General features: G+C 55.2%; 2 protein-coding genes and 2 long non-coding RNA genes across 9 annotated transcripts; 2 read left to right on the top strand and 2 right to left on the bottom strand.

Annotated features, from left to right (window-relative positions):
- Nucleotides 1-10,582, bottom strand: LOC110137729 (uncharacterized). 6 transcript variants are annotated; one of them, XR_011486650.1, is made up of 5 exons: nt 10,446-10,582; nt 8,933-9,079; nt 7,747-7,917; nt 2,236-7,111; nt 1-509 (listed from the first exon to the last, which is right to left on the bottom strand). It is a non-coding gene; the product is annotated as an uncharacterized lncRNA (long non-coding RNA). The 6 variants fall into 6 exon arrangements; XR_011486654.1 differs by having other exon boundaries at nt 8,933-9,020; XR_011486653.1 differs by having other exon boundaries at nt 6,356-7,111; nt 10,446-10,555.
- Nucleotides 4,255-9,632, top strand: ECSIT (ECSIT signaling integrator). Its single transcript, XM_020894315.2, has 7 exons — nt 4,255-4,350; nt 6,716-7,133; nt 7,355-7,578; nt 8,095-8,152; nt 8,287-8,435; nt 8,602-8,707; nt 9,268-9,632. Exons 1-7 carry the CDS (start codon nt 4,255-4,257, stop codon nt 9,516-9,518), a joined length of 1,302 nt encoding a protein of 433 aa, XP_020749974.1. The 3' UTR covers nt 9,519-9,632.
- Nucleotides 10,042-24,832, top strand: ZNF653 (zinc finger protein 653). The gene is made up of 9 exons (XM_020894312.2): nt 10,042-10,340; nt 14,079-14,122; nt 15,964-16,179; nt 21,029-21,640; nt 21,783-21,963; nt 22,052-22,163; nt 23,220-23,334; nt 24,057-24,156; nt 24,407-24,832. Exons 1-9 carry the CDS (start codon nt 10,042-10,044, stop codon nt 24,582-24,584), a joined length of 1,857 nt encoding a protein of 618 aa, XP_020749971.1. The 3' UTR covers nt 24,585-24,832.
- LOC139034233 (uncharacterized) lies at nt 24,686-27,316 on the bottom strand. Its single transcript, XR_011486659.1, has 2 exons — nt 26,962-27,316; nt 24,686-26,242 (listed from the first exon to the last, which is right to left on the bottom strand). It is a non-coding gene; the product is annotated as an uncharacterized lncRNA (long non-coding RNA).
- Between the last annotated feature and the right edge of the window lie 18 nt (nt 27,317-27,334).

Below are 27,334 nucleotides of genomic sequence, written 5' to 3'. Positions count from 1 at the left end.
CTTTCCAGCTCATTTTATGAGACCAACATCACCCTGATACCAAAGCAAACAGATACGACATGAAATGAAAACTCTAGCCCAGGTTCTCTTATGAATATGAATGCAAAAGTCCTCAACAAAATACTTGCATCCCAATCTAGCAGCAAATAAAAAGAATTAAACAGCATGACCAAGTGGAATTTATCAGAGAAATGCAATATGAATTTAACAGTTGAAAATTAATGTAATACATGATATTAATAGACTAAAGGACAAAATTCACATGAGTTCAATAATTGCAAAATCATTTGACAAAATATAATGAATGCCCTTTCTGATAAAAATACTCAGCGTCTAGTAATAGAAAGGAATGTCCTCAACCCAGTAAGTCATCGGTGGACAATCCAATGGCTGACATCATAGTTAATGACGAAAGACTGGATGCTTTCCCCCTAACCCCAGGAACAAGACAAGGACGTGCACTCTGGCCACTTCTATTCACCTTTGCACTCGAGGTTCAGCCAGGACACCTGGGCAAAAAAGAGAAATAAAATGCATCCAGATTAGAAAAGAAGATATAAAGCTATCTCTCTTTCCAGATAACATGATCTTGGATGTAGAAAATCCTAGGGAATCCAATTAAAAAAAAAATAAATATATATATATATATATATATATATACACACATATATTAGGATTAATGCAAGTTCAGCAAGGTTGCAAGATACAGGATCAACATATAAAAAATAAACTGTGTTTCTATACACTAGCAATGAACAATGTGTAAATGAAATTTCACAATAGCTTCATAAAGAATAAGATACAAATAAACTTAACAAAAGAAGTAAAGGGCTTCTACACTGGAAACTGTAAAACATTTTTGAGAGAAATTAAAGAAGATCTAAATAAACAGAGGGCTTCCCTGGTGGCTCAATGGTAAAGAATCCGCCTGCCAATGCAAGAGATGCAGGTTCCATCTCTGGGTCAGGAAGAGCCTCTGTCGAAGGAAACCCACTCCGGTATTCTTGCCTGGAAAATCCCATGGTCAGAGGAGCCTGGCAGACTATAGTCTATGGGGTCTCAGAAGAGTCGATCACAACTTAGCGACTAAACCAACAACAACAAATAAATGGAAAGGTATCCCATGTTCATGGATCAGAAATCTTAATATTATTCAGTCAGTTCAGTCATTCAGTTGTGTCCAACTCTTTATTTCCCAAATTGATCTACAGATTCAACACAATCCCTATCAGAATCTGAACTTTTTTTTTTCTCCCAGAAATTGACTGATGATTCTTAAATTTATATGTGACAATGAAGGATGCAGAATAGCCAAATAATACTGTAAAAGAAGAACAAAGTTTTAGGACTTAACACTTCCCAATTTCATAACTTACAAAGCTACAATAATCACAACAGTGTGGTACTGCTCAACATACTGATCAATAGGACAGAACTGAGAGCCAGAAGTAAACCCTTACATTTATGGTCAGTTGATTTTCAACAAGAGTAACAGGGAGAAAAAAATAGTCTCTTCAACAAATAGTATTAGGACAACTGGATATCCATATGAAGTGAACCCCTTCCTCATACCAACCATTTAGAAAAATTAATTCAAAGTGGATCAAAGATTTAAATGTAAGAACTAAAACTCCTAGAAGAAAACATCGGAGTAAATCTTCATGACCTTGAACCAGGCAATGGTTTTTTTTGGATACAACATCAAAAGCACGGCTATAAAAGAAAAACAGAAGACTGGACTTTGTTGGAATTAAAACCGTGTGCTGCTGGAGAAGGAAAGGGCAACCCACTTCAGTATTCTTGCCTGGGAAATCCCATGAACAGTGGAACCTGATGGGCTATAGTCTATGAAGTTGCAAAGAGTCAGACATGAATGAGCACACACACACAGGCACAATAGTAATATCAACTAACACTCAAAAAACATTTCCTAAGAGCCTTTCCTGTTCTAAACCTCTTATTTAAACAACAACAAATTGTGCTGCAAGTAATAACGTGAAAGTGAAAAGACAACTCAAAGAACAGGAAAAAGTAGTTGTGAACCATAAAGGTCTGAGTGACTGAACTGAACTGATCCAGAATATGAACAAGTCAATAAAACCACTCAATAGTAAAAAAAAAAAAAAAAAAAGATAAATAGCCTAATTTTCAAATGGAGAAAGAATCTAAATAGACATTTCTCTGAAAAAGATACAGAATGGATAGTAAGCCCATGAAAAGATGCTCAACCATTACTAGTTTTTGCTGCTGCTAAGTCGCTTCAGTCGTGTCCAACTCTGTGCGATCCCATAGAAGGCAGCCCACAAGACTCCGCCGTCCCTGAGATTCTCCAGGCAAGAACACTGGAGTGAAAAAAAAAAAAAGAACACTGGAGTGGGTTGCCATTTCCTTCACCAATGCGTGAAAGTGAAGTCGCTCAGTCGTGTCCAATTTCTAGCGACCCCATGGACTGCAGCCTACCAGGCTCCTCCGTCCATGGGGTTTTCCAGGCAAGAGTACCGGAGTGGGGTGCCATTGCCTTCTCCTACTAGTTTTTAGGGAAATGCAAATCAAAACCACAATGAGATGCTACTTCACACCCACTAGGATGATGTCTATAATCAAAAAGGCCGACGGCAACAAGTATTGGCAAGAAGGCAGAGAAACTGGAACCCTTATACATTGCTGGTTGGGATACACTGCTGGTGGGGATGTAAAGTGGTGCAGTCGCTTTGGAAGACACTTTGGCAGTCCCTCAAATGATTAAACATAGAGTTACCATATGTCCCGGCAACTTGATTCTAAGTATATACCCAAGAGAAGTGTAAATATGTGTTCACACGAAAACTACACAAGTGTTCATAGCAGCAGCAGTCATAATAGTCAAAAAGTGGGAAGAAGCCCAAATGTTCCTTGGTTGATGAATGGGTAAATAAAATGTGGTTAAATCCATATCGTGAACATTTTTTTTTTTTTTTGGCAGTTGAAAGGAAGTCTGTTAGATGTTACAATATGAATAAACCTTGAAAACATGTTAAGTGAAAGAACAGTCACAAAAGAGCACATATTATATATGATTCCAATAATATGAAATTCTCCAGGCAAGAATACTGGAGTGGGTAGCCATTACCTTCTCCAGGGGGTCTTCCTGACCCAGAAATTGAACCCAGGCCTCCTGCATTTCAGGCAGATTCTTTACATTTAGGTTACAAGGGAAGCTCCATGAAATTCCCAGAGGACACAGTAGATTAGGGGTTGCCTAGGGTTGAGTGAATGACTGCTAATGGATATAGGATTCTTTTTGGGGGGGGTGGGAACGGGAGTGACAAGCATGTTCGAAAAATAGATTTAGTGATGGCTGCACAATTCTGTGAATATACAATCGACCCTCAAACAATGTAGTGGTTAGGGGGGCCAACCCTCTGCACAAGGTAAAATCCAAATGTAATTTTACAATTGGCCCTTCGTAACCATGGTTCCACATCCTTAGATTGAACCAACCACAGGTCATGCTATATACTGTAGTATGTATATATTGAAAAAAAATCAGGGACATCCCTGGTGATCCAGTGGGTAAGACTGTGCTCCCAAAGCAGGGGGCCCAGATTCAGTCCCTGGTTGGGGAACTAGATCCTGTGTGCCACAGCTTAGATTCAGCACAGCCTATATATATATAAAAGTCTTTATTGAATTTGTTATGGTATATTTCTATTTTTATGTTTTTGGCTTTTTGCCCATGAGGCACCTGGAATCTTGGGCATGTGGTATGTTAGCTCCCCAACTAGGGATCAAACCTGCACCCTCAGAATTGGAAGGTGAAATCTTAACCACTGGACTGCCAGGGGAGTCCCACAAAAATAAATATGAAAAAGAAAGAAAGATGTCAGCCTATAAGTGGACCCATGCAGTTCAACCCAGTGTTGTTCAAGGGTCAGCTACTGAAACCACATTCAGTTTTATACTAAGGGTCAACTCTATGGCATGCAAATAAAGGTATTAAATAAAACAGAATGATCTGGCAGGGAGGGGAACCAATGCAGAAGCAAATTCCACCAGACAGTAAGGGATCTGGTCCAGAAGAACAGGGACCCCAATTGTAATCATCACTCCTGCTCCACTTTGTCGATGAAGAGACCAGTGGAGCCAGTGCGTTAGCCATGCTCTCAGGGACATGGCCTCTGCCCAGGAGAGAGGTCTCATCGCCTTCAGCGGGTGGGCTGCCAGACTGATGCTGTCTCTTTTCTCTTGCCAGGTGGTTGTCCGACAGGCAAAGGCATGAGCTGGGCCCAAGCCATCCTGCTGGCCCGGGGCCTCTCTCGGGGCTGGGGGGGCATCTGCAGCACTGCCCTCACAGGAGCCCCCTTCTCTCAGGTACCCGCTAGTCTTGGGGGGGCGGGAGGAGGAAGAGACAGGCAGGCCTGGGATCTGCTCCCAAGCCCTCACTGTTCACCCAGTGAAGCCAGCTTGAAGAGCGGAGGGGAGAGGGGAGAAGGAGGGGAGTTTGTGGGGCCAGGTCTGGCTGGTCTGTCTGCCCTGGGTGCTAGTTGAATGTCTCTTACTCATTGTGCTTAGTCACTCAGCTGTACCTGATTCTTTGGGACCCCACGGGCTGTAGCCTGCCAGGCTCCTCTGTCCATGGGACTCTTCAGGCAAGAATACTAGAGTGGGTTGCCATGCCCTCCTCCAGGGGATCTTCCCAACCCAGGGATCAAACCTGGGTCTCCTGCATTGCAAGCAGATTCTTTACCCTCTGAGCCACCAGGGATGCCCAAGAATACTGGAGTGGCTAGCCTCTGCCTTCTCCAAGGGATCTTCCTGACCCAGGGAACAAACTGGGGTCTCCTGCATTGCAGATGGATTCTTTACCTACTGAGCTATCCAGGAAGCCCCTCTTACTCTTTTTTCTTTTTTTTTTGGCTGTACGACATGGCTTGCAGGATCTCAGTTCCCTGTCCCCGGCAGTGACAGTGCTGAATCCTAACCACTATTCCACCAGGGAGCTCCCATGTCTCTCACTCATTTTAAGAAGTGTTGGTGAACTTCCCTGCTGGTCCAGTGGTGAAGAATCTGCCTTACAATGCAGGGGATGTGGGTTCCATTCTTGGTCTGGGAAGATTCCACATGCCCCAAGGCAACTAAGCTGGCATGCCACTAGAGAGTTAATGGGCCACAACGAAAGATCCCGCATGCTTCAACTAAGACCTGACGCAGCCAAATAAATCAATACGTATTTTTTTTAAAAAAGTGTTGGTGTCCCCATGGGTGAAGGTCTTGAATTTAAAACTAAGAAGGTCTGAGGTAAGTGGGTTGGGTGGTGACTCTGGTTAGCTCCTGCGTTTACTTGTAAAGATGTGAGCAGAAAATCGAATTTCCTTCCCTTACCCTAAGTGATGATGACCATAAATTATAACAAAGATGAAGATGATGGTGACAGTATTAATAGCTCCCTTATTGAACACTTCTGGTGGCCCAGACCCTGAGTTAAGCTTTTCATTTGCATCATCTCATTTGTAGTGTCTTCCCGTTCTTTGGGGCATTCTAGAATTTGCTTTTCTGCTTCTTGCTCTATGCTTATATCACCTGTAGCAGGGCCTACACTTTCACTTTAGCTGAGTGCTTTTTTTAATCCCACCTAAGCAGGATATGGGGTGGTTACTGGCTGCAGTAGGACTGAGGGCTCCAGTCTCAGCTCTTCTGCTGTGCAGCTTCATGACACCAGGCATCTTGTGTCATCTCCTTGGGCTTCAGCTTCCTCTTCTGTAAAGTGGATACACGAAGAGGCACTCCTTTGATGGACAGTTGGAAAGATTAAATGAGCCTCACTCTCAGAAGTGCTCCACAATGCCTGGAACAGAAGACTGTTCCATAAGGGACTTCCCTGGAGGTCCAATGATTAGGACTCACCTACTGCCAGGGCCCAGGTTCTATCCCTGGTTGGGCAATTAGTTCCCTCAAGCCATACAGCACAACCGAAAAAAAGTAAAAGGACACTTGTTGACCACAAGGGAGCTGAGACAAGAAGGCAAAGACTCCTCTTGTTCCACTTTAGCTGGGAATATAGGTGGTGGGCAACTCAACTACATGTGTCTGCAAATGGCCAGAAAACGCCTTGAGCATTAGCTTTTGAATTACAAATTACAAATGAATTTTAGCAAGTAGGCAAATTCTCAAACATGGAATCTGCAAATAGTGAGGACCAAATATATATATCAGCTTTTGTTTTTTAACACAAATGGGATGCTACTGTACACACTGTTTCACACTTTCCTTTTTTTCATTTAATGTTATACTTTGGAGCTCACTCCTGGTCACAGGACACTTCCTCCATGTGTCTTACAGCGGTGGGTGCTCCTTGTCCAGGCACATAGCCACTTACTTAATTTTTTCCTTGCTGGTGCATATTTGGTCCATTTCTACTGATGCCGCCGATGCACAAATGTCATCTGAGGCAGATATGTTTAGAGCGGTCGTATTTAAATACCAGATGCAAGATTGCTGTGTCAGAGGGTGTTTGTTCATCTCCGTGGTGAACACTGCCTCCACTGGGATGTTACCATAGCGGTCTGGCTATGGTAACTGATAACTTTGTGATGGCGCCTGGTCATGGGTCTGTAACCAGGGCACCACAGTTCTTTGGAGGCCATTAGGGATGCCCGCTGGCACCTTTCCCAGCAAAGAGTTGGCTGGGCAGGGCACCAGGAGGCGCCAGGTTCCAGCGGTGGTTCCCCATCCGCAGGTGCCACCCCAGGCCCCACGGGGCCTCCGCTGCAGTGCAGCTGCCCACAACCCTGACTCGTCGCTGGTCCCACGGCCACCTGAGCCCCCCAGGCAGCCCGTCAAGGCCCTGGCAGTCCACGAGGAGCTGTTTAGGCCGGCGCTGGATGGAACACGAGACAAGGCGAACTTCGTGCGGGCAGTGCAGAACTTCGCCCAGTACAACGTGCACAAGCGCGGCCACGTGGACTTCATCTACCTGGCCCTGCGCAAGATGCGAGAGTACGGTGTCGAGAGGGACCTGTCTGTCTACAACCTGCTCCTTGATGTCTTCCCCAAAGAGGTCTTCCGGCCTCGCAACATCTTCCACAGCATCTTCCTCCACTACCCACGGCAGCAGGAGTGCGGGATTGCAGTCCTGGAGCAGATGGAGAACCACGGTGAGGCCCGCAGGCTGGAGTGGGGCCAGGGGCTGCCTCCCTCTCCCATGTCTCTGCCCTCTACCCACTCCGTGGTTCCTCGGCTCTGACCTCTCCTCTCTGCCTCTCAATCTGGAGTCCACCTCTGCCCACCCACCCTCCATCTCTGTCATCTCTCTCTGTCCTGTCATCCCTTCCCTCTTCTCCCTCCCTGAGGCTCTGCCTGCATCTGCCTGGCACAGGGGTGATGCCCAACAACGAGACGGAGTTCCTGCTCATGCAGATATTTGGCCGCAAAAGCTATCCCATGCTCAAGCTGGTGCGCATGAAGCTGTGGTTCACCCGCTTCAAGAATATCAACCCTTTCCCCGTGCCCCGGGACCTGCCCCAGGACCCTGTAGACCTGGCCAGTTTGGCCCTGCGGCACATGGAGCCTGATCTCAGCGCCAGGGTCACCACCTACCAGGTAGTCACCCCTGGCCATACTTTCGTCCACCTTCCCAGGGCCAGGCCCCCTTCAGGAACTGAAGTGATTCTGGAAAACAGGCCCTGATTCCCTGGTGGAGCCTTATCTAGATTCCAGGGCCCTTGGCCCAGCTGGACCTCTACTCCTACCCCACCTCCCCACACTCACTGTATTCCAGGCATGGCCTTCCTCTTCCTTGAGGGGTCTATGGCAGCTCCCTTCTCAGTGATGCATCCAAGGTCACGCAGACAGTGGCAGAGGCAGGATTTTCACACGGGTGGGCTGGCTCCAGGGTTCCCTCCTCGTGAGCATCCCCAGGGTCAGTGGCTTTGGCTCAATCTGAGAGAAGCAAGAAGGTGGTGGTCTTGACTGATGTGTGGGAGGCCCAGTATTTAGGCCTCAGAGGGGCCCTGAAAATTCACTAGAATCCCCCTTCCCCATTTCTCTCTCCCCCGCCCCCCCCCCCCCCGTAGGGGCTATGGGGGCCACAAGTGTCCACCCCTGCTTTCCTTACAGATGCCTTTGCCGAAAGACTCCCCTGACACAATGGATCCTACAGAGACCCATATCGTAGGTAAGGCCCCATGGAGGGAGGGGTTGCTGCATTCTCACTGAGCCTGCTGGGAGGGCTCTATGGGCCTTGGGGCACAGCCCCTGAGCCAGAACTACCCCCCACCCCCACCCCATGTGTGTGTGTCTCCACACCAGGGATCCAGAGTCCTGAGCAGCAGAGCGCCCTGGCCCGCCATGACCCAGCCCGCCCAATCTTCGTTGAGGGCCCCTTCTCCCTGTGGCTTCGAGACAAATGTGTCTACTACCATATCCTCAGAGCTGACTTGCTGCCCCCTGAGGAACGGGTGAGGGCCCAAAGTGGAAGTCAGGGCAGTGGGAAGAGTGAGTTGGCTCAGAGGTGTGGAGGGGGACGAGGGGATTGGGGGAAGGGAGGTCAAGGACCAGGGAAGAGGCCACAGGTAGCTTCAAGACCCGGGGCCTCTGACTGCCTGCACCGCCTCCGTGGGGCAGGAAGTGGAGGAGATTCCAGAGGAGTGGAACCTCTACTACCCGATGCAGCTAGACCTGGCCTACGGGAGGAGCGGCTGGGATGACTACGAGTTTGACATTGATGAAGGTAAAAACCGGGACAGGTCGGATTCTGAACACTGCACGGGATGGGGTGCCGCCTCTGGAGTGGAGGGCTGAGAGCCAGGCCAAGACCTAGTCCAGTTACACTCACCCCCGCAGACCCAGCAGAGGCCCAGGTACACACACACACAAAAGCATGAAACTCCCACTCAGGGGCTCTAGACCTATCAGCCCTCTGTCACTTCCTCCTTCAAACATCTGTGGAACATACCTGTGCTGGCTTCTGGGCATGACCAGGACAGGTCCAGTCCCTCCCCTCAGGTCAGTGGTGGAACAGACATGTTACATTCTTGGGGTCCCTGGGAGGAGGTACACAACTCAGTCTCTGGTGGGAATCAGGAGGATTTCCAGTGGAACCCTGAAGAATCAAGAGGCATCACCCAGGTGAAGCGTGGAATGGGCAGGCTAGGTGGAGGGGATTGTGTGTGCAAAGGCTTGGACATACACAAAAGGCAAAAGGAGCTTAAAGAGTGTGGGCATGAGGGGGCTGAATAAACTGAGGGCCAGTCCCCACTGCACAAACTGAGGGCCTATCTCTCCCAACAGTGGAGGAAGGGCCTGTCTTTGCCATATGCGTGGCGGGTGCCCATGACCAGGCCACGCTGGCCAAGTGGATCCAGGGCCTTCAGGAGACCAACCCAGCCCTGGCCCGGATCCCGGTGGTCTTCCGCCTGTCCGGGTCCTCCGGGGAGCTCCTGGCATCCTCCTCAGAGCTGGAGGAGCCACCCCCACCCCCACCCGAGGGCCAGGAAGAAGAAGAAGACAGTCAGCAGCGACAACAGCAGGGCCAGAGCTGACCCTGCGTGGTCACGAGAGCATAGTCCATGGACTGGTGAAAGCACGAGATGACCTTTGCGTGTACAGCAAATAAAAGTCTTCCTGCTTGGGGCTGCCTTGCCTCCTCTCTGGCAGTGTGGTGTCCCTGCCCCTTTAATGCTTGATGTCATGCCTTTTCAAGGGCTTTCCCGAACTGACAGCTACCTTGTCATCCCCGCAGTGCATTCAGGATAACGGTACAGAGGAAGAATCCCCTACCCCCCGAGGGTCTACGGGTTCTCTTCGCTGTTTCCTCCCCAGTCAGCCTCATACCTTCAACTACCCCTTCCGCCTCTGTTTACTAAAAAGTTTAACAGAAGGGATTAAGAAGAGGGAGTTGTTGCAAGCGTTTGTTGTGCGCATGCGCAGCTTCTGCTCTCGGTCTCCTTTTGACGCCGAGGGGCAGTGAGAGTCCATCAGAAGTTTCCCGCCGGCGCGGAACATGCGCGCCACTTCCGGCCGGGCTCCTAACAACGGGGGAGGCTGGTAACCAGGGAGGGGGGGATGGCGGAGCGGGCGCCGGAGCCCGAGGCGGAGGCGGAGGCTGAGGCGGGAGCAGGCGGGGAGGCGGCCGCCGAGGAGGGCGCGGCGGGCCGCAAGGCACGGGGCCGGCCGCGGCTCACGGAATCGGACCGGGCCCGGCGGCGGCTCGAGTCCCGGAAGAAGTACGACGTGAGGCGCGTGTACCTGGGCGAGGCGCACGGGCCCTGGGTGGACCTGCGGCGCCGCAGCGGCTGGAGCGACGCCAAGCTCGCCGCCTACCTCATCTCGCTGGAGCGCGGCCAGCGTAGCGGCCGCCACGGGTGAGGGGGCCCGGCCTGAGGGTGGGAGGGAGTGAGGGAGGAGACGCCCCCATCCCCGCTGAGCCTGGCCCCGCCCCATTTGCCCCCAGGCCCCGCCCCTGGCACCTGTGAGCTCCGCCCGGCTCCCCGGCGGCCGGCCTGGGTCTCCGACTGCAGGTCCTGGGACGCGCCTGGCTCGCGGCCCCGCCTCCCGTCTCTCTTACTGCCCAATCCTAGGATGCGTCCAGCCTCTCGACCGCCTCCTGGGCCCTTGGCCCCGCCCCCTAGGGCTCTGGCTGCCCAATCCTGGTATGGGACCCACCTCCAAGCATTCTAACGGCCCGGTCTCTGAAGGGGCGGCCCCGCCTCCCTGAAGCCTCACGGTTCCGAGGTCCCCACTGGCCCCAGAAACCTCAAAGGCCTCATCCCCTTAAACCTCCACAGTGTAACCTGTGGCTGTGACTGAACATCCCAGGCCTTCCAGCCCTACCCGTCCTGAGGTTCCAGTGACCCACCTGGCATTGCATGGGGCCCACTCCCAGAAACCAAGGCCGCACACTCCAAGAGGACCCCTTACAATCCCTCAACCTCTTGGCTCTTGGGGAGCACCTCTGCCCGGGGAGACTCGGGTGAAGAGGAAACCCCAAGTTAGCTGTTCGGGTGGAGGGCTGAGGTCTTTACGGAACCTTGGTGTTAAAAATGACCTTTAAGGAAGGAATTCTTCTCTTTCTGCCTTATAGGTTGATGTGATGATTAAATGAGTTAAATTACACCCAAATGCTTAGAACAGTGCCCAGCACTTAGTGAGCTGTCTGGATATTAGCTGTTACAATGTTTATTTCCTATCGCAAGCAATGCTGCAACAAAACCCTGATCTGCCCTGGTTTTCACTTGTATACATTCACACGTTTCTCTCAGAGGAGATTCTGCAGATCAGGAATCAACCAGAACCTGCTGAATTATACTCACTCCCTCCCCAGGGTAGCAGACTGGCTTATATGCCCAAGAAAGAGCAGGGCAGGAAATGCCAGGAGCTTATACAACTTCAGGCCAGTGTGGCAACTGTTGGAGTTTCTGATTCAGTTAGTCTGGGTAGAGGTGCAGATCCTATATTTTTTCTGAAGAGCTGAAGCTGTGTAGCTGGAGTTGAGAACCACTGGCCAGAGGGAGCCCCTGGAGGTTCCTAAGCTGAAAGTGGTGTTTACAGAAGCTTGTCTGACTGAGCTGGAGCTGTGTGGGCCTGCAGGACTGGGGCAGGGCACTGAGACACCCCAGGCTGTGTGTGGTGTGACAAAACCTGACCTTGGGGCACAACACATGAGTATTCCAGAAAATACACTCAGGGGTATTTCTTCCTTTAACCTGCATGGCAATTCTGTGTGGGAGGCACTGCAGTTATCCCCACTTCACAGATAAGAAAACTGAGGTCCAAAGGGGACAAAACCTGCTTGAGATTACATAGGCAGTCAGTAGCAAAGATGAGACTTGAACTCCGGTCTGAGTGACACCAAGCCTGTCTCCACCACGAAGTGAAGTTCCCCGCACCCCAGCCATGGTGAGGCTATGAATGGGTGGAAGTGGTCATGGGTGTTTAGATTTGGGTTTGGGTGAGAATTGAGGCAACCAATCTGGCCCCTTGGAGGGGAGGTAGGGCCATGGGAGGGCATAGAGGCTCCTGGGATGGGACACTGGGGCACGGATTCCTGGGCAGAGCCTGGGCAGGAGAGATAGAGGAGCCCAGAGGAGCTGTCCTGGGACCAGACGTGGAGTATGGGAGCTGAGACCTGTCATCAGGCTGGACAAGGGTCAGAGAGGGTGGGCATTGGAGCTGAAGAGAGACCCTAGACCGGCTGTCAGGATATTTGTGGCAAGAGGGTGGTCCTAGCCACAGTAAGGAGACCAGTGTCCCAGGTCCTGGCTCTGTGACAATATTGAGAATCATAATGGTCATCATTGGCCTTCCCAGGTGGTTCAGTGGTAAAGAATCCACCTGCAATGCAGGAGACTTGGGTTCAATCCCCTGGAGGAGGATATGGCAACCCACGCCAGTATTCTTGCCTGGGAAATCCCATGGATAGAGGAGCCTGGCAGGCTAGAGTCCATGGGGTTGTAAAAGAATTGGACATGACTGAGCGATTAAACAACAATGTGACCATTACCACCATTTACTGAGTGAATAATTACCAGGATCTTTACAATGCCTATAACGTCAGTCGTGCCAACCCCATAAGGAAGGTACTGTTATGAGCCCCACTACACATGGGCAAACTGAGGCATGGGGAGGCAGGGTTGCTCACCCACAGTCCCAGAGCCTGCTGCTATGGTTTAGATGAGGAAGAGCAGAGAAGCAGTCTAAATCAGGTGGGCAGACCCTGAAGCACAGTGGCAGGAAGGTGGAGGGAGGCCCTGGCCAGTCCAGGAGAGATGGCTCTAAAGCATCTCAGAACCTGTGCTGGGCCGCAGCTGGGAGGCCCACGTGGGGTCAGGAATCTGCTTGGCAGATCTGGTGGCCATCCTGGTATAGGAGACCATGGGGTTCCCCCCGCCTTTGGGCTCCCCCAGGCCATGGCCCACTGGGGCACACAGTCAGTGTGGGGACCCAGGCAGGGCGGGGGAAAGCTCTGGAGGCAGGTGGACACGATGGCCTGGCCTTTGGGCAGGACCCTCGTCTAGCAGGCCATTAGGGCCTGACTGTCTCCCCAGGACTCTGGTTCAGCCTCAGGGGCAGAACGTACAGGACCTTGGATGGGGCAGTCTGAGGTCAAGTCTATGACGGTGCCATTGGGTAGCAACTGACTACAGACTCAGTGGCTTTAAAAGTACACAGATTTATGATCTCACATTCTGCAGGTCAGGTGTCTGGCACATTGTAGCTGAATTCTCAGCTCAGAGTCTCAAGGCTGAAATCAGAGTATCAGCCTGATATGCCATTGTTGCCTAGAGGCTCACCCAGGGAGAGACCTGCTTCTAAACTTGCTCAGAGCTTTGGCAGAATCCATTTCCTCGGGGCTGTACAGCTGGGGTTCCTGCAGTCTTGCTGGGCCATTTTCAGGTCCTGGCCCCTCACAGGCCCCTTGCTCTCTGTCTCCAGTCTCTGGCTTCAGCAGTGCATTTATTATTGTTATTATTATTAGTGTTACTCATTTACTTTTGGCTATGCTGGGTCTTGGTTGCTTCAAGGGTTTTTCTCTAGTTGTGGAGAGCGGGAACTACTCTCTAGTTGTGGTGTGTGGGCTTCTCACTGCAGTGGCCTCTCTTGTTGCAGAGTACAGACTCCAGAGTGCACAGGCTTCAGTAGTTGCAGCACATGGGCTCAGTAGTTGTGGCTCCCGAGCTCTAGAGTGCAGGCTCAGTAGTTGTGGCCACAGACTTATTTGCTCCATGGCATGTGGGATCTTCCTGGACCAGGTTTCGAACCTGTGTCTCCTGCATCGACAGGCAGAGTCCTCAACATTGAGCCAGCAGTGCACTTTTAAAGTCTCCCCTGATTAGGTCAGGCTCCCCGAATAAACTCCCTCTTGATAAGTCTTCTCCCCAGCCTGGGGACCCTGGGCAGACGGCCTCACGCTGAGGGCCTGTTTCCCACTCTGTGAGGTGGGTGATGATGGTAGACCATGTGCCAGGGCAGCAGAGCCCAAGTGAAGTCGCCGTGGGCAGCAGGCCAGGCCCAGGAAGCAGAAGCCCCACGCGAGCAGGATTAGGGTCTCCCCATCATCAGTCCCCAAGGTCACTCCCCACTGCCTCCCCTCTCTGTTACAGGAAGCCTTGGGAGCAAGTCCCCAAAAAGCCAAAGCGGAAGAAAAGTAAGTGGGCTGCAGCCCGGGTGGGGGTGGTGATGGGAGTAAGTGGCTCTGTGGCTGGTTCCCACCCTACTCCTTTGCCAATGGTTTATGGAGGGTCCACGCATGCCAGGTACCATGTGAGATGGGGCAGACTCAGCCCTGCCCTCCCAGAGCCCACAGTCTCATGGGAAAGATGGGGAGGGTGAGGGCAGGCCAAGCAGGCCTAGAGTGGGGATGTAGGGGCACCAGGAGGCCTATAGCAGGGGCCTGACCCAGCCTGGGGCTTGGGTGGGAGTGGGGCCAGGAAGGGTCGGAGGCAACCTGAACCAGTGTTGTGCCCAGCGGCAGTGCTTTCATTGCCCCCATCTGACCCAGAAAGGCTGAGTCACTGCCCCAGGCTGCACAGCCAGAAAGTGGCCAGGCCAGACCGCAAACCCAGGTCCATGTATCTCCCAAGGGGTCCCGTCCGCTCCTCTGCTCTCCTGCCGGGTGTGTGGGAGTCAGCCGGGGAGGAGCCAGGCAGAGCAGAGGGAACTGTCTCTGCCCCAGCCTACAGGGCCTGTGGTGTGCCTGGCTCAAGGGGAGCCAGGTGTGGACTGTTGGAACAGAGGCTGGAGCTCCTGGTCCCAACCCCCTGACCAAGACCCCCAGCCCTGGGGCAGCGGGTCTTAGGCCATGTCCAGCAGGGTGAGGGCCTGTGGTCCAGGGACATCCGTCTGATGGCAGTGAGCCCCTCCCCTTCCCCTTCTCATGCTCCGACGCAGAAGCTGAGCTAAGACCGTGACTCCCAATCCCAAAGGAGATAAGGAGGCAAGTGATGGGCGGGAGAGGTGGCTGCTGGTGATACCCCATGATCATCACTGGGTTGGTGGCACCAGCACCAACCCTAGCCCCCAGAACCTTTCCTAGACCCCCTCTTCATCCCCCAGCCTGGAAAGTCAAGGGCACACCTTCCTCCCCATCAGCTGCAGGACTAGGATCATCACAGGAATCTTAGGTACCATTACCTCTCCTGGGCCCTATGGATGTCATCACTCCCTGCCTCTGGCAGCCCTCAGGAAAGGACCATTATCCTCCCCCAGCCCAGAAGGGGAATCTGAGGTTCAGAGAAGCTGAGTTGCTTACTGAGAAATGGCAGAGCTGGGATTTTAGCCCAGGCAGTCCAGCTCCAAGGGTGAGGGGCAGGGTAGGTGTCTGGAGGAGGAGAGCAGAGCCCTTGCAGAAGCCCTAAGGCTGGACCATACTTCTGCAGGTGAGGATCTGGGAGGAGGCCCTGAGCCTAGAGTGGACTGATCAGGGGAGCAGTGGGAGGAGGTGATGGCGGGAGGTGACGGGGCAGGACACGCAGGGCTTGGGAAACCTTGGGGAGGCCTTTACCGCCGGTGAGATGGGAGCCCCGGTAAATTATGAGCAGAGAAGGGTGGTGACTTGGCCTAAGTGTTCAGAGGTGCCTTCTGTTGGCCGTGGTGGGTAGGGGCAGAGGTGAAAGCTGGGAGACCAGGGTGCAGCGACTGAGCTGGGCAGGCGGGAGACGCTGAGCTGATGAGGACAATCCTAACTATAACCGGCAGCTGACAGTTGCCGCGCACCTGCCAGGCACCAGGCTTTGTCGTGTATGAGACTCGAGCCCAACAGTGAGGACTGTCCCTGGCCAGCCTCTGTTGTCTCCAGGGCAGGTCTCATATTTCTGAGCCTCAGTTTCCTCATCTGTGTACTGGGGACAGGCCCAGCCAGGACTCAGGAGGGTGTCTTAACCTCCTCTTATGGGAGCCATAAGGCCAAGGATGGTTCTGGGCCCTGCTGCTGGGCAGGGTTGGGGGGCCAGCACTGCCCCTCACGCTGCCCCGGGCCTGCATGCGCAGGGCGGCGACGCAATGTGAACTGCCTGAAGAACGTGGTGATCTGGTACGAGGACCACAAGCACCGCTGCCCCTATGAGCCACACCTGGCTGAGCTGGACCCCACCTTCGGCTTGTATACCACGGCTGTGTGGCAGTGTGAAGCCGGGCACCGCTACTTCCAAGACCTGCACTCCCCGCTGAAGCCGCTCAGTGACTCGGACCCCGAGAGTGACAAAGGTGGGTCTGCTGGGGGAGCAGAGAGGGCGCACCATGGCCTGTGGGGCCTGGGGCCCTGCCAGCATCAGGCCAGCATCACAGACCTCACAGCAAGTAACACAGCCCTGGTGCTGGGTGACTGTACCATCCTTGAGTCCATACAGAGCCCGAGAGCTGGTGTCCATTCTGCGAAGGGACCACCAGGGCGTGGCGCAGTGTGCCCAAGGTCAGGGGCAGGCGGGCTGGGATCCAGGAACCCCGCTCAGCGGCTGGAGGGACTGGCAGGTGCTGGGCCTCTCCTGGCCTCTTTGTTCTCCTTTACTTCCTCCGGCTCTTTCTCAGGAACCTCGCCCTCTTGCCCTCCCTTCAGCCTGTTCGCCTTCTCCCTGTGCCCCATTCTCTGCTCTTGACCTTTCTCGGTTCCCACTTCCCCCTCTTATCTTTCTGTATTTCATCCTCACTCTCTCTGCCCCCCCCCCCACATCATCTCCTGCCTTTTTCCTCTTCCCCTCCACTGTCTCTCCGCCATCTCACTCCCCTTTTCATCCCTTTATCCCTCCCCCACCACTGGCCCCGCCCCCTCATCTCTCACTGCCCCAGTCCTTCACCTGCCATCCCACATCGCACGCACACACACACACACACACACACACACACAGCCTGCTCAGGATTAGGAGGGCCCTGTTGGCTCTGGTGGGGGAGCAGAGGAGACGTTATGGTTGGTGAGGGGCTGCCCACCTGCCTCAGGGCCTTGGCATCAAAAGGAACCTGGGGCCCACGGCCAGGCCCCCTGCTGGAGCTGAGGGTGGGGTCAGCCACCAGGGCTGGCAGGCATCTCTGAGCAGGTGGCATCCCAGCTGGCCAAGGGGAAGCCGTGGGCGAGAGGTGTTCCGGGTGGGCACCCCGGCCAACGGCTGTCCCATGATGTGTCAGCCAGGCTCCCAGAGAGCAGCCAGCCCCATGGCCATCTTGTCCCCCTGATGCCAGGCCCTGCCCTGAACCACCCTGGACCCTCCCCACTGCCCCATCATTAGCAGTTGAGGAAACCAAGGCTCCTGGGAATCACGTGACTGGCCCATCTGGCTCTGTGTCTGGCTAGGTTGGGGGTGGTACCCAGAAGGGTCCCTTGACGGCCCAGCCCAACTGTGACACCAGTGGCTTCTGGATCTGGGCTCTCAGGAATGAATGCTGGGAGCAATTGGCCAGGTCTGCTGTAAGCACTGGCCAGGGGGGAGAGGGAGGGAGTGGCTGTGTCCCTGTGCCAGCCCTGGCCCCTCAACAGCACCCTTACCAGCTCTCTGCCAAGGGCGGACCTCCCACCAGGACCAAGGGATGCTGGTGGGTGCACGGCCAATTCTGTCACTAATGTCATTGTTAACTGGCAAGAAGTCTAGTGTCCACTTAACAGCTGGACATTGTCACTGGGGATCCAGGCACAGGCCCTGGCCAGGCCCCAACTCTCTAAGAAGCTTCGCCCTCTCCAGGGTGGAGCCACAGGGCTCAGTTCACCCTAAAGATTACAGAGTGTTAGAAGAAGGGGCAATCGGGACTTCCCTGGTGGTCCAGCAGCTAAGACTTCCCTTGCTCCCAATGCTGGGGACCTGGGTTTGATTGCTGGTCAGGGAACTAGCTCCTACATGCTACAACTCAAGATCCTGAGTGCTGCAACTAAGACCCAGTGCAGCCAAATAAATAAATATTTATTTAAAAGAAAAAAAAGGAGGGGGAATCCCCCCCACCCTATGCCTGCTGCTGCCTGGGGATGAGTCAAGGATGGGTGAGGGAATATTATTATTCTATAATAACTATGATGGGAAACACTGATGAGCTGCTTACTGTAAGCCCTATTGTCCTATTTACTCATTTAAATACCCCCAGACACCCCCTGGGTAGGTGCCAAGTTAGCCCCAGGCCCAAAGAGGTTAGCAGGCACACTCACTTTACATAGGTGGAGGAATGGGCACTGGGATCCCCCTCCAGAGCCTGTATTCGCCACATGACCCTCTGGGAGTGTAGATGTGATGTGTAGTACCCAGACAGTATACCCCAGCTGTGTCTTGAGTGAGTAACTGAAGGGACAGTCATTCATCTGTCCAGTCCCCAATTTCTTCCTGCGTGTGGATATTGGTACCAAATGCCTGGATAAGATGCCTGGCCCCCTTGGCCTTCATCACGGCCTTGGTCTTGGGTTCCCTCATTCTTACAAACTTGAGCTCAATGTGGACCAATCAGCTGGCACCCTGTGCACAGGGACCACCCCACCGCCCCATCTTTATGGAGTTTACCGTCTAGAGAAGCAGATAGTAAACAAGATAAACAAGTAAAACCTAGAGTGCAGTGGAAGGTGGCAAGTATTGGGGGGAAAACAGGAGAGAAAAGGGTGCAATTTGAGACAAAGTGGTCCAAGGCATCCCTGAAGAAGTACCACTTGAGGAAAGTTGTGATGGAGGTGAGGGAGGAGCCCACGCAGGCATCTGCAGAAAGAGGATTTGGCAGAGTGAGTGGCCAGTGCAAAGGTCCTGAGGCAGAAACCTGCCCAGCATCCCCAGGTATGGAAGGGAGGTTAGTGGGGCTGGAGAGGAGGTGACGGGGGCAGATTGCAGGCTGTGTGGCCATGAAAGAGTTTGGCTGCTATGTCAAGTCAGTTGGGAAGGGCATTAAAGGAGTTAAGGCCAGAGGCTGACAGAAATGCACCCCACATCCTGTGACCTGACACAGCTCACTTCCACTCTTGTTCCACTGGGACTCAGCTGGATCGCCACACCTAACAGCAAAGGCTGCTGGGACATGTAGTCCACCAGATGTCAGGAGGAAGAGACGGGTGCGGGAGAGGGGGTTGTTTGTTGAGCAGCTGGCCTCTCTTTTCCACAGAAAGCAATGAGCAGATTCTTAGAAAGGGAGGTGACCTAAGCAAGGTGTTCACAGGCTCCCTCTGACCTCTAAGGACAAGACAGACTTGCTGGGGGACAAGGATGGGAGCAGGGGCACCCAGGAGAAAGAAGTGCATGTTCTGGGCTGGTGGGACTCTGCCCATGATTTCCGGGATGGGGGTAGGAGAAGCTGCCTGCCTGGAGATGTATTTTGGAAGCAGGGCCAACAGGTTTTGCTGACAGATTGGAAGTGGGTGTGAAAGGGAGAAGTCAAAGAGAGCCCCAGGACTTTGGCCTGAGCAACCGGACAGGCACAGCTGCCACTGGCTTAGATAGGGACATCTTTGAGCCTTTCTCTAAGGGGAAATTCGAAATAGAGTCTGAGACGCCCATAAGACCCCCCCACACCAGAGAGAGCAGTGGAGGACGCAGTGAGGCGTGACAGTCTGTCCCTCCGCAGGAGGCTCAGGTGAGAACTGTCCACTGGAGGCACCAGGCTATGGGGAGAGATGGCACTATAATAAAAATAGATGCAGGCAGACCTCGGCGACATTGCAGATTGGATTCCAGACCACCTCGATAAAGCAAATATCGAACTAAAGTGAGACCCATGAGCTTTTTGGTTTCCCAGTGCATGTAAAAGTTATGTTTACACTAAACTGTGATCTGTTAAGTGTGCGATAGCATTGCAGGGGAAAAGAAAGGTACATTCCTTAATTTAAACATACTTTATTGCTGGGGAATTCCCTGGCAGTCTAGTGGTTAGGCCTCTGATCCCACTGCAGAGGGCATGAGTTTGATCCTTGGTTGAGGAATTAAGATCCTGCATGCTGCACACCTGGGGAACAGTCCAATGAAGTGACTCAGGGAGGAGCCCCTAGATAGCTTTAGGATGGGAGCCAGTCACCCATGGCAGCTCTCAGCCCCGCCCCCAGCCCCCAGAAGCAGATGAGGGCTGGAGAAAGTGAACTTCACTCAGTCATGTCCGACTCTTTGTGACCCCATGGACTGTAGCCTGCCAGGCTTCTCCATCCATGAGATTCTCCAGGCAAGAATACTGGAATGGGTAGCCATTTCCTTATAAAAACTTTTGGGAATTCCCTGGCAGTGCAGTGGTTGAGACTCTGTGCTTCTACTGCAGGGGGCGCAAGTTCCATCCCTGGTCAGGGAACTAAGACCCTGCATGCCCTGCAGTGCGGCCGATGCATAAATACATAAAATTTTTAAAACTCTTTTAAACAGTGAGGTTCTGAGAGCTTCCAGGTTAGTGGACATGTTGAGGTGCTGAGTGTGTCTGTAGAGAGCCTGGCAGCTCCATGACAGACCACCCCCCCCCACACACACACACACACAATTACCTTGCCCTGCGTTTTTCTTCCATCCAGCAAATGCTGAGATGTATCCTTTCTAATAAAACTGTAATCAGAAGCATATCACTTTCTTGAGTTTTGTGAGTTGTTCTAGCAAATTATTGAAACTGAGCAGAGGGCTGCCTGAACCTCAGCTTTATAGCCGGAAGTGTGGGTTATTCGGGACTTGGGACTGGTATCTGAAGTGGGGGCAGTTTTGTGGGACTGAGCTCTTTAACATGCGGGGTCAGACACGGTCTCCGGACAGATGGTGTCAGAACTGAATCCAATTGTTGGACACCTGGCTGGTGTCCAGGAGGAGGGCGGTGTTTAACACAGCCAGCCCAGCCAATATGCTGGGGTGAGTGGAGAGCTGAGGAGAAGCCCCAGCGAGAGCTTGCCAGGCCCATACGAACAGAAAGGGCTGAGAAGGAGCCCCCGGGAGGGGCCAGGAAGCCTGAATGTGGGCCTGGGGGCTGAGGCAGGGGAGTACCCCAGCATGCAGGGGCAGCAGTGGAGGGCATGGGACTGAGCTGACCACTCTTACAGAGGAGTCGCAGTGCCCAGCCCCTGGGGCAGAGGGGCTTCAACAGATACCAGCTGCTGCTGTGGTACACTGTGGTAACCATCCCTTCTCCTCTGTCACCACAGTGGGCAATGGCCTGGTGGCCGGCAGCTCCGACTCGTCCAGTTCTGGCTCTGGCTCTGACTCCGAGGAGCCCCCAGAGGGCCAGCCAACCAAGGCGACAGTGGCCACGGCAGCAGTCACGCCCACCAGCCCGGCAGGCAGCAGTGGGCTCATCACACAGGAGGGCATGCACATCCCCTTCGACGTCCACCACGTGGAGAGCCTGGCCGAGCAGGGCACTCCGCTATGCCCCAACCCCGCCAGCAGCGGGCCGGAGGCCCTGGAGACAGTGGTGTGCGTGCCCGTGCCCGTACAAGTGGGCCCGGGCCCCGGCACCCTCTTTGAGAACGTGCCCCAGGAGGCACTGGGTGAGGTGGTGGCCAGCTGTCCCATGCCAGGCATGGTGCCCGGGTCGCAGGTGATCATCATCGCCGGCCCCGGCTACGATGCCCTCACAGCCGAGGGCATCCACCTCAACGTGGCAGCCGGCAGCACTGCCCCCGGAGGGGGCCTGGGCGATGAGGTGCCCTGTGCAATGATGGAGGGCGTGGCTGCCTACACACAGACAGAGCCGGAGGGTGGCCCACCCAGTACCATGGACCCTGCTGCCATGACAGGCATTGAGACCAAGAAAGGTCTGGGGGGGCCATGCCAGTCCGGGGGCTGGAAGGGGGGGCACATTGGGACCTGGCAAGGGGAGGGCAAGGAGTGGCCCCAGAATGAGCTCCTCAACAGCCTTAGTCCCCGCGGGCACTCACTCTGTGTCTACCCCCGCAGAGAAGGAGGACCTGTACGTGCTCAAGAAGGAGGAGAAGGAGGAGCTGGTGGCCCCTGAGATGGCCGAGCTGGCTGCGACGGTGCCTGAGAGCACCGAGCCTGAGGCCGAGGCTGACGGGGAGGAGCTCGAGGGCAGCGACATGTCCGCCATCATCTACGAGATCCCCAAGGAGCCCGAGAAGTGGGTGCCAGGGCGGGCGGGTGGGGGCAGGGACTAGGAGCGGCTCCTGGTGCAGGAGCTCTAATGCCACAGGCCCCTTTCCCTCTAGGAGGCGGCGGAGCAAGAGGTCACGGGTGATGGACGCCGATGGCCTGCTGGAGATGTTCCACTGCCCCTACGAGGGCTGCAGCCAAGTCTACGTGGCCCTCAGCAGCTTCCAGGTGAGCCGCCCACCCAGATAGACACATGTGCAATGCGTCTGGGCACAGTGGCTCATGGGGGCGAGGCCTCCAGGTACCACTGGCCTGTGTCCCACACACCCACCCAGCGCCAGCTGATCTCAGCCTCACTACAGAGAGGCAGGCATCACCTCTGTGCCTTCCCCTCCTGTTCTCCAGCCCCACCTGTCCTGCCTCCTTCAGCCAGCCACTGCCTCTGCACACCCTGTATCCTGCCTGGTCCCAGGGGCTCCCCCCACACTCCCCCTCTTCTAGCACCTGAACTCTCCCCGCCTCTGCCCAGGCCACGCTGTCAGCTCAGTATGCCTTCTCTCCAAGCTTAACTCTGTTTGCCCCTCTGCCAGGAAGCCCACCCTACTCCCCTCCTCGCCCCCATCACTCACTGCACCACCAGGACATACCTGCAGTGTGCCCTCTGGAGTCTGGAAGGGTGCCCTGAGAGCAGAGATAGGGTTTCATCACAACCCCACTCCTGGCGCAGGACATGGCTCCAAGAGAACTTTGAATTTGCCAAGGGATGTTTTCATTAAGCATGTATTGAGCCCCCTCTGTGTGCCAGGCCTGGTGCTGCATGCCGGAGCAGTTGTGCCAGTGAGTTAAAGAATGAAAGAACAAAGGAATGAATGGCTTGCGGGCTGCCTGCTCCAGGCTCTGGGGGCAGCTCAACAGCACAGAAAGAGTCACTGTGGGGCTGACAGCCCTGGACTCCAGTCCTACACTGCCCACCTGTAAGACAAGACCAAACCACTAAGCCTCCAGAGCCTCAGTTTCCCCATCCACAAGCTGGGCTGGTGGCAGCCCCTTCCATGGTTCTGACATGGTTCTGATGAGGCTGACCGATGCCCCAGCCCAGAGCCTGGCTGGAGCAGGTGCCCAGTTAAGCTGTCCTTTCATCCCAGTTGTGCCCCTGGGCCCCAGCTTGGATCTGGGAGTCCCTCCCAAGGGCAAGGGCAAGACCCAGCCAGCCCCCATCTGTCCCCACCCTGCAGAGCTCTAAGGTGGGCCCGTGGCACCCACTCCTGCCCCTCTCACCCCCAGAACCATGTCAACCTTGTGCATCGGAAAGGGAAGACCAAAGTGTGCCCTCATCCTGGCTGCGGCAAGAAGTTCTATTTATCCAACCACCTGCGGCGGCACATGATCATTCACTCAGGTCAGGCCCAAGGCCGGGCTGGCAGCTTGAGCTGCAGGCAGGGGGCCCTGGGCCTGGAAGCCAGGGCTGGGAGCAGGGTGAAACCTGGGCCCGGGGCTGCCTCTCGCAGAGCCTCCTCCACGTCCACCACAAGGGCTGCTGTGAGGTGGTGGAAGTAAAGCAGTTCACTGGGCATGTCCCCAGTGGTCAGTAAGCTGGAGCTGCATGGTCACAAGGACACCTGCTATCATAAGTCATGTGTAGCTGGGCAGGGGCTGGCTGTCTCTCCCCTAGCTTGGCCCCTGGGCTCCCCACTTCGGCAAGCAATTCTTATGTGGGAGCTGTTTCAGGACTGAACAGGGACACTGAACCACCAGGGTAGGGAAGTGGACTTGGGACAGGATTTCTGTTCCATCTGCCTCAAGCACCTCCCTGACCCAGGTCATAGCATATAGGTCCGTGGGGAGCGCTGGTGCCACCCCACATGCCCAGCGGGAGGGCACGGCTTCAGCTTTTTTGAGAAGCTGGAACTTTGGATTTTTATGTGAAATCGCCCCAATAGGTGCAATATTCGGGTCAAACTCAGGCCCAGTCGGGCTTGGCAGTTTGCGTCTTGTGCCCCTCAGGGATCCAAGTTCAGATTCTTGCTCTGCCCAATCGCCTTCCTAGGCAGCCTCCGAGCCTCCTGCGAGGATGTAGCTGCGCTTCATTTTAGCTGCCTTAGTTATCATAGTCTTCTTCAGGTGTCCGTGAATTCACCTGCGAAACCTGCGGCAAGTCCTTTAAGAGGAAGAACCACCTGGAGGTACACCGGCGCACGCACACTGGCGAGACGCCTCTGCAGTGAGTGACGGGCTTCCGCGAGGGGCTGGGAGGAAGGACCCGCCCAGGGCAGGGCTTAAGGCGGGTGACGCCCCCAGCGTCGCCTCTGGGGTTTCCAGAGTATCCCCAGGTGGCCCCGCCCCTCTCTGGGCCGGCCCCGCCCTAGTGGTTGGGCCCAGTCCCCCAGGCGAGGCGGCCCCTCCCCGGTGCTGCTCTTCGGCCCGTCCACTCTGACCCCCGCCCCCCATGCCTCCTGCGGGCTCTCCCCCAGGTGCGAGATCTGTGGCTACCAGTGCCGACAGCGCGCATCGCTCAACTGGCACATGAAGAAGCACACGGCCGAGGTGCAGTACAACTTCACGTGCGAGCGCTGCGGGAAGCGCTTCGAGAAGCTGGACAGCGTCAAGTTCCACACGCTCAAAAGCCACCCGGACCACAAGCCCGCCTGATCCGCCCCGACCACTGAACGCCCCTATTTATTCGTCCGATTGGACACCATGCCCGGGCCTGTCAGGGCCGGGACATCCGCGGGGGGCCGCCCGGACCGCGGGCCGGAAGGAGGCGCCCCTGCTCTGCTCTAGGGCTGGGCCCCCGGGGCAGGTCCCCCACCCCCGCCCGATTTCTGGAGCTGGCCCCTAGGGTTGCACTGCTGGAACTGTGTCAAGAGAGAAGGGCGAGATTAAAGAGCAAGAAAGGAGATGTTCTTCCCTAGGCTTGACTATTGGGGGAAGGTGGGTGGGCCCCTCTGTCTCCTACCTGGTCCTTTACTGAGCAAGGCGGAAGCGGACAGCACCCTTTCCTGTCAAACTCCGTTATGCCTCGGCTACCTGGGCCTGGCAGGCCCGTCCACTCCCTCCTCTGACAAGGTCAGGGATGGAATGTTGGGGCCCTGGAGTCTATTGAACATCTCTCAGGACTCGGGATCTGACTCCCTCTCTTAATTCCGTCAGAGAACACTCATTCCTCACTCGGAGAGCTCAGGGACCAGTTGGGGAGGTGTTCAGTAAACCCCTAAGTTAAACATCAACAGCTGTAACAAGCGCCACGCAGAAAGTAGAATGATAATTAGTTTCTGGGGCTGCTGCTTAGGTTGGTGGTCGGGGGGCGTTGGGGGGCTCTCTAGGGAGGTGGCATTTGAGCACAGACCAGAATGATAAAGGTTCCATCCCTGAAGGAAGCCGGAGGAGGCAAATGCCCAGCCGAAGGAACAGCCAGTGCCAAAGCCCCGAGGTAGAGCTGGGCTCGGCGTGTTCCTGGAACAGGAAACCGCGGGGGGTGGGGAGGGATTTGGCAGCGGCAGGGCGGCTGTCTTGGCCCCATTTCCCAGAGGAGGATGCTGAGGCGGCCGCCTCCTCAATGCGGGCCGTCAGGGAGAGGGATGGGGAGCGATTCCAGGCCACGAGACCGCCAGGTGGCGCGCAAGCCGCGTGGGCCCTGGTGGCCGCAGCCACGTGACTCCGGGGACCGCAGCCGCGAGCCGGGGCACGTGCCCGGGGGAGCCCTGTGGCGCCACGCGCAGATTGGCCCCGCCGGTTCCTCACCAGTTCGTGGGGGCGGGGCCGCAGCTAGGCCTCATTTTATTCTTCGGACCGGGAGCTACCCCAGCCAGGGATGGATGAGTCGGCGAGGATGAGCGAGTCCGGCTGCTGGGGCCGCCCCCGCGAGCCTCCCCGCGAAGCTCAGCCCCCTTCGCTATCCCTGCACAACCGGGAGCCAGCAGTTTCCATGGGAACTGCAGCCGGTTCTGCGCGCCCAGAAGTAGCCTTCCCGGCACAAGCACAGTTTCCGATCCGACAGGAGCCAGGAGGAACATGCGGCGGGGAACAAGCCATTGGTCGGGGTGCCCGGGGTCGCCAGCGAGGTCGGTAGCCCAGGCAAATCCAAATAGGGACAGCCGGGGACCCGCATCGCCACCGCCCCGACTGCGCGGGCTATTACGATTGGTCTTCCCTTTCCATCGGCGTGGCCGCGCTCTCGGCTGCTCGCACTTCCATTGGCTCAATCTCGAAGGCATCTTCCCTCAATTGGCCCTCTCGGGGGCCATCCCTGATTGGTCAAATTAGGCTTTCTTCCTTGGGTTTGATGGCGCTCTCGGACAGTCTGGAACCTAAAAGGGCGTGCAGGGACGAGGGTAGAATTTAGGTTGCGACTCTCAAGTTAGGGGATCCGGGCTACCCCGCCCGCAGAGCCCTGGACCTGGCCGTCGGACCGCTGTCTGTGGTGCTGAAGCCTCACTCGAAGGTGCCCCTAAGTGCTCTAGTGAGAACACCTCCTCGAGACTGGCGGCCGCCCCGACAAAAACGTGCACTCGCGCTCCAAAGGAGACTGCGCCACCCCGTATAGCCTGAGAGAAAGGCCAGGTCCGCCCCCTAGCAGAGAGGGAGTGGGACTCCACAAGCGGATCAATCACGAGCCCCGGAAGCCAGAACATTTACACGGCAAAACCGTCAACCCGAAATTTATGGGGTCTGAGAAGGGCCTGATGGTTTCCCGGGTCTGTAGGACACCAGCGGGGTTTGCCTAGAAGCCTGAGCCCCAAACTTCTTCACTCCCTTTGGAGCAGGGCCCCTGACTGTGGTATGTCCATTCCCCACCCACTTTGAACTCTAGAGAACCTATCCTGCTCAAAATCCACAGGGCCCCAATTCTTTCTGCAGGCAGAAAAGGTCTTCAGCTACCCCCACCTTCCTCCATGTGGTTCTCCCAAATCTGGGAGGGACCCAGGAGACCCAGGCCTCTGCTCAGTGAAGTCCTGGTTCCTCGTCCCTCTACAGTCTTCTACGTGGACAGCACCTTCTGAAGGCAGTACAATCGAGACATCATTACCTCCTCACCCTCTCCGCTTCTCCAGCTCCGGGATACTGGACAGAGGGGGACGCTTCCTGTCTTCCAGGCCGAAAGCCCGCCCAAGAAGGGGCGCCAACGCAGGAAGTAAGATCCACGAGGGCAGAAGGGCCTGAATCTGGGTATTGGAGCCCCCAAGTTGTGTGTGCTTTCTGTGTGTGCGAAGTCCTGGCCAGCGCGCGCTCGCTTCCACCTGCCGCGCCGTCGGGCGCCGTGAGGAGGCGGGGCTCGGTTACCGCAGCCAATAAGCGACGCCGGCGCTAGCAGCTGCTGCTATAAAGGGCTGGGGGCGGCGGCGGCGCGGCCCAGAGCGCGGAGCGCGCAGCGAGGGCCGGAGGGAGGGAGGGAGGGCGGG

Source organism: Odocoileus virginianus, chromosome 3, assembly GCF_023699985.2.
Source record: "Odocoileus virginianus isolate 20LAN1187 ecotype Illinois chromosome 3, Ovbor_1.2, whole genome shotgun sequence".
NCBI lineage: Eukaryota > Metazoa > Chordata > Mammalia > Artiodactyla > Cervidae > Odocoileus > Odocoileus virginianus.
This window is presented reverse-complemented; position numbering and strand designations above follow the sequence as displayed.

Coding starts and splice junctions, on each gene's coding strand:
- ZNF653 (XM_020894312.2), top strand. CDS start 10,042: ATGGCGGAGCGGGCGCCGGAGCCCGAGGCGGAGGCGGAGGCTGAGGCG. Junction 21,641..21,782: donor AGGCATTGAGACCAAGAAAG/GTCTGGGGGGGC, acceptor CTACCCCCGCAG/AGAAGGAGGACCTGTACGTG. Junction 23,335..24,056: donor GCACATGATCATTCACTCAG/GTCAGGCCCAAG, acceptor AGTCTTCTTCAG/GTGTCCGTGAATTCACCTGC.
- ECSIT (XM_020894315.2), top strand. CDS start 4,255: ATGAGCTGGGCCCAAGCCATCCTGCTGGCCCGGGGCCTCTCTCGGGGC. Junction 4,351..6,715: donor CAGGAGCCCCCTTCTCTCAG/GTACCCGCTAGT, acceptor CCCCATCCGCAG/GTGCCACCCCAGGCCCCACG. Junction 8,708..9,267: donor CGAGTTTGACATTGATGAAG/GTAAAAACCGGG, acceptor CTCTCCCAACAG/TGGAGGAAGGGCCTGTCTTT.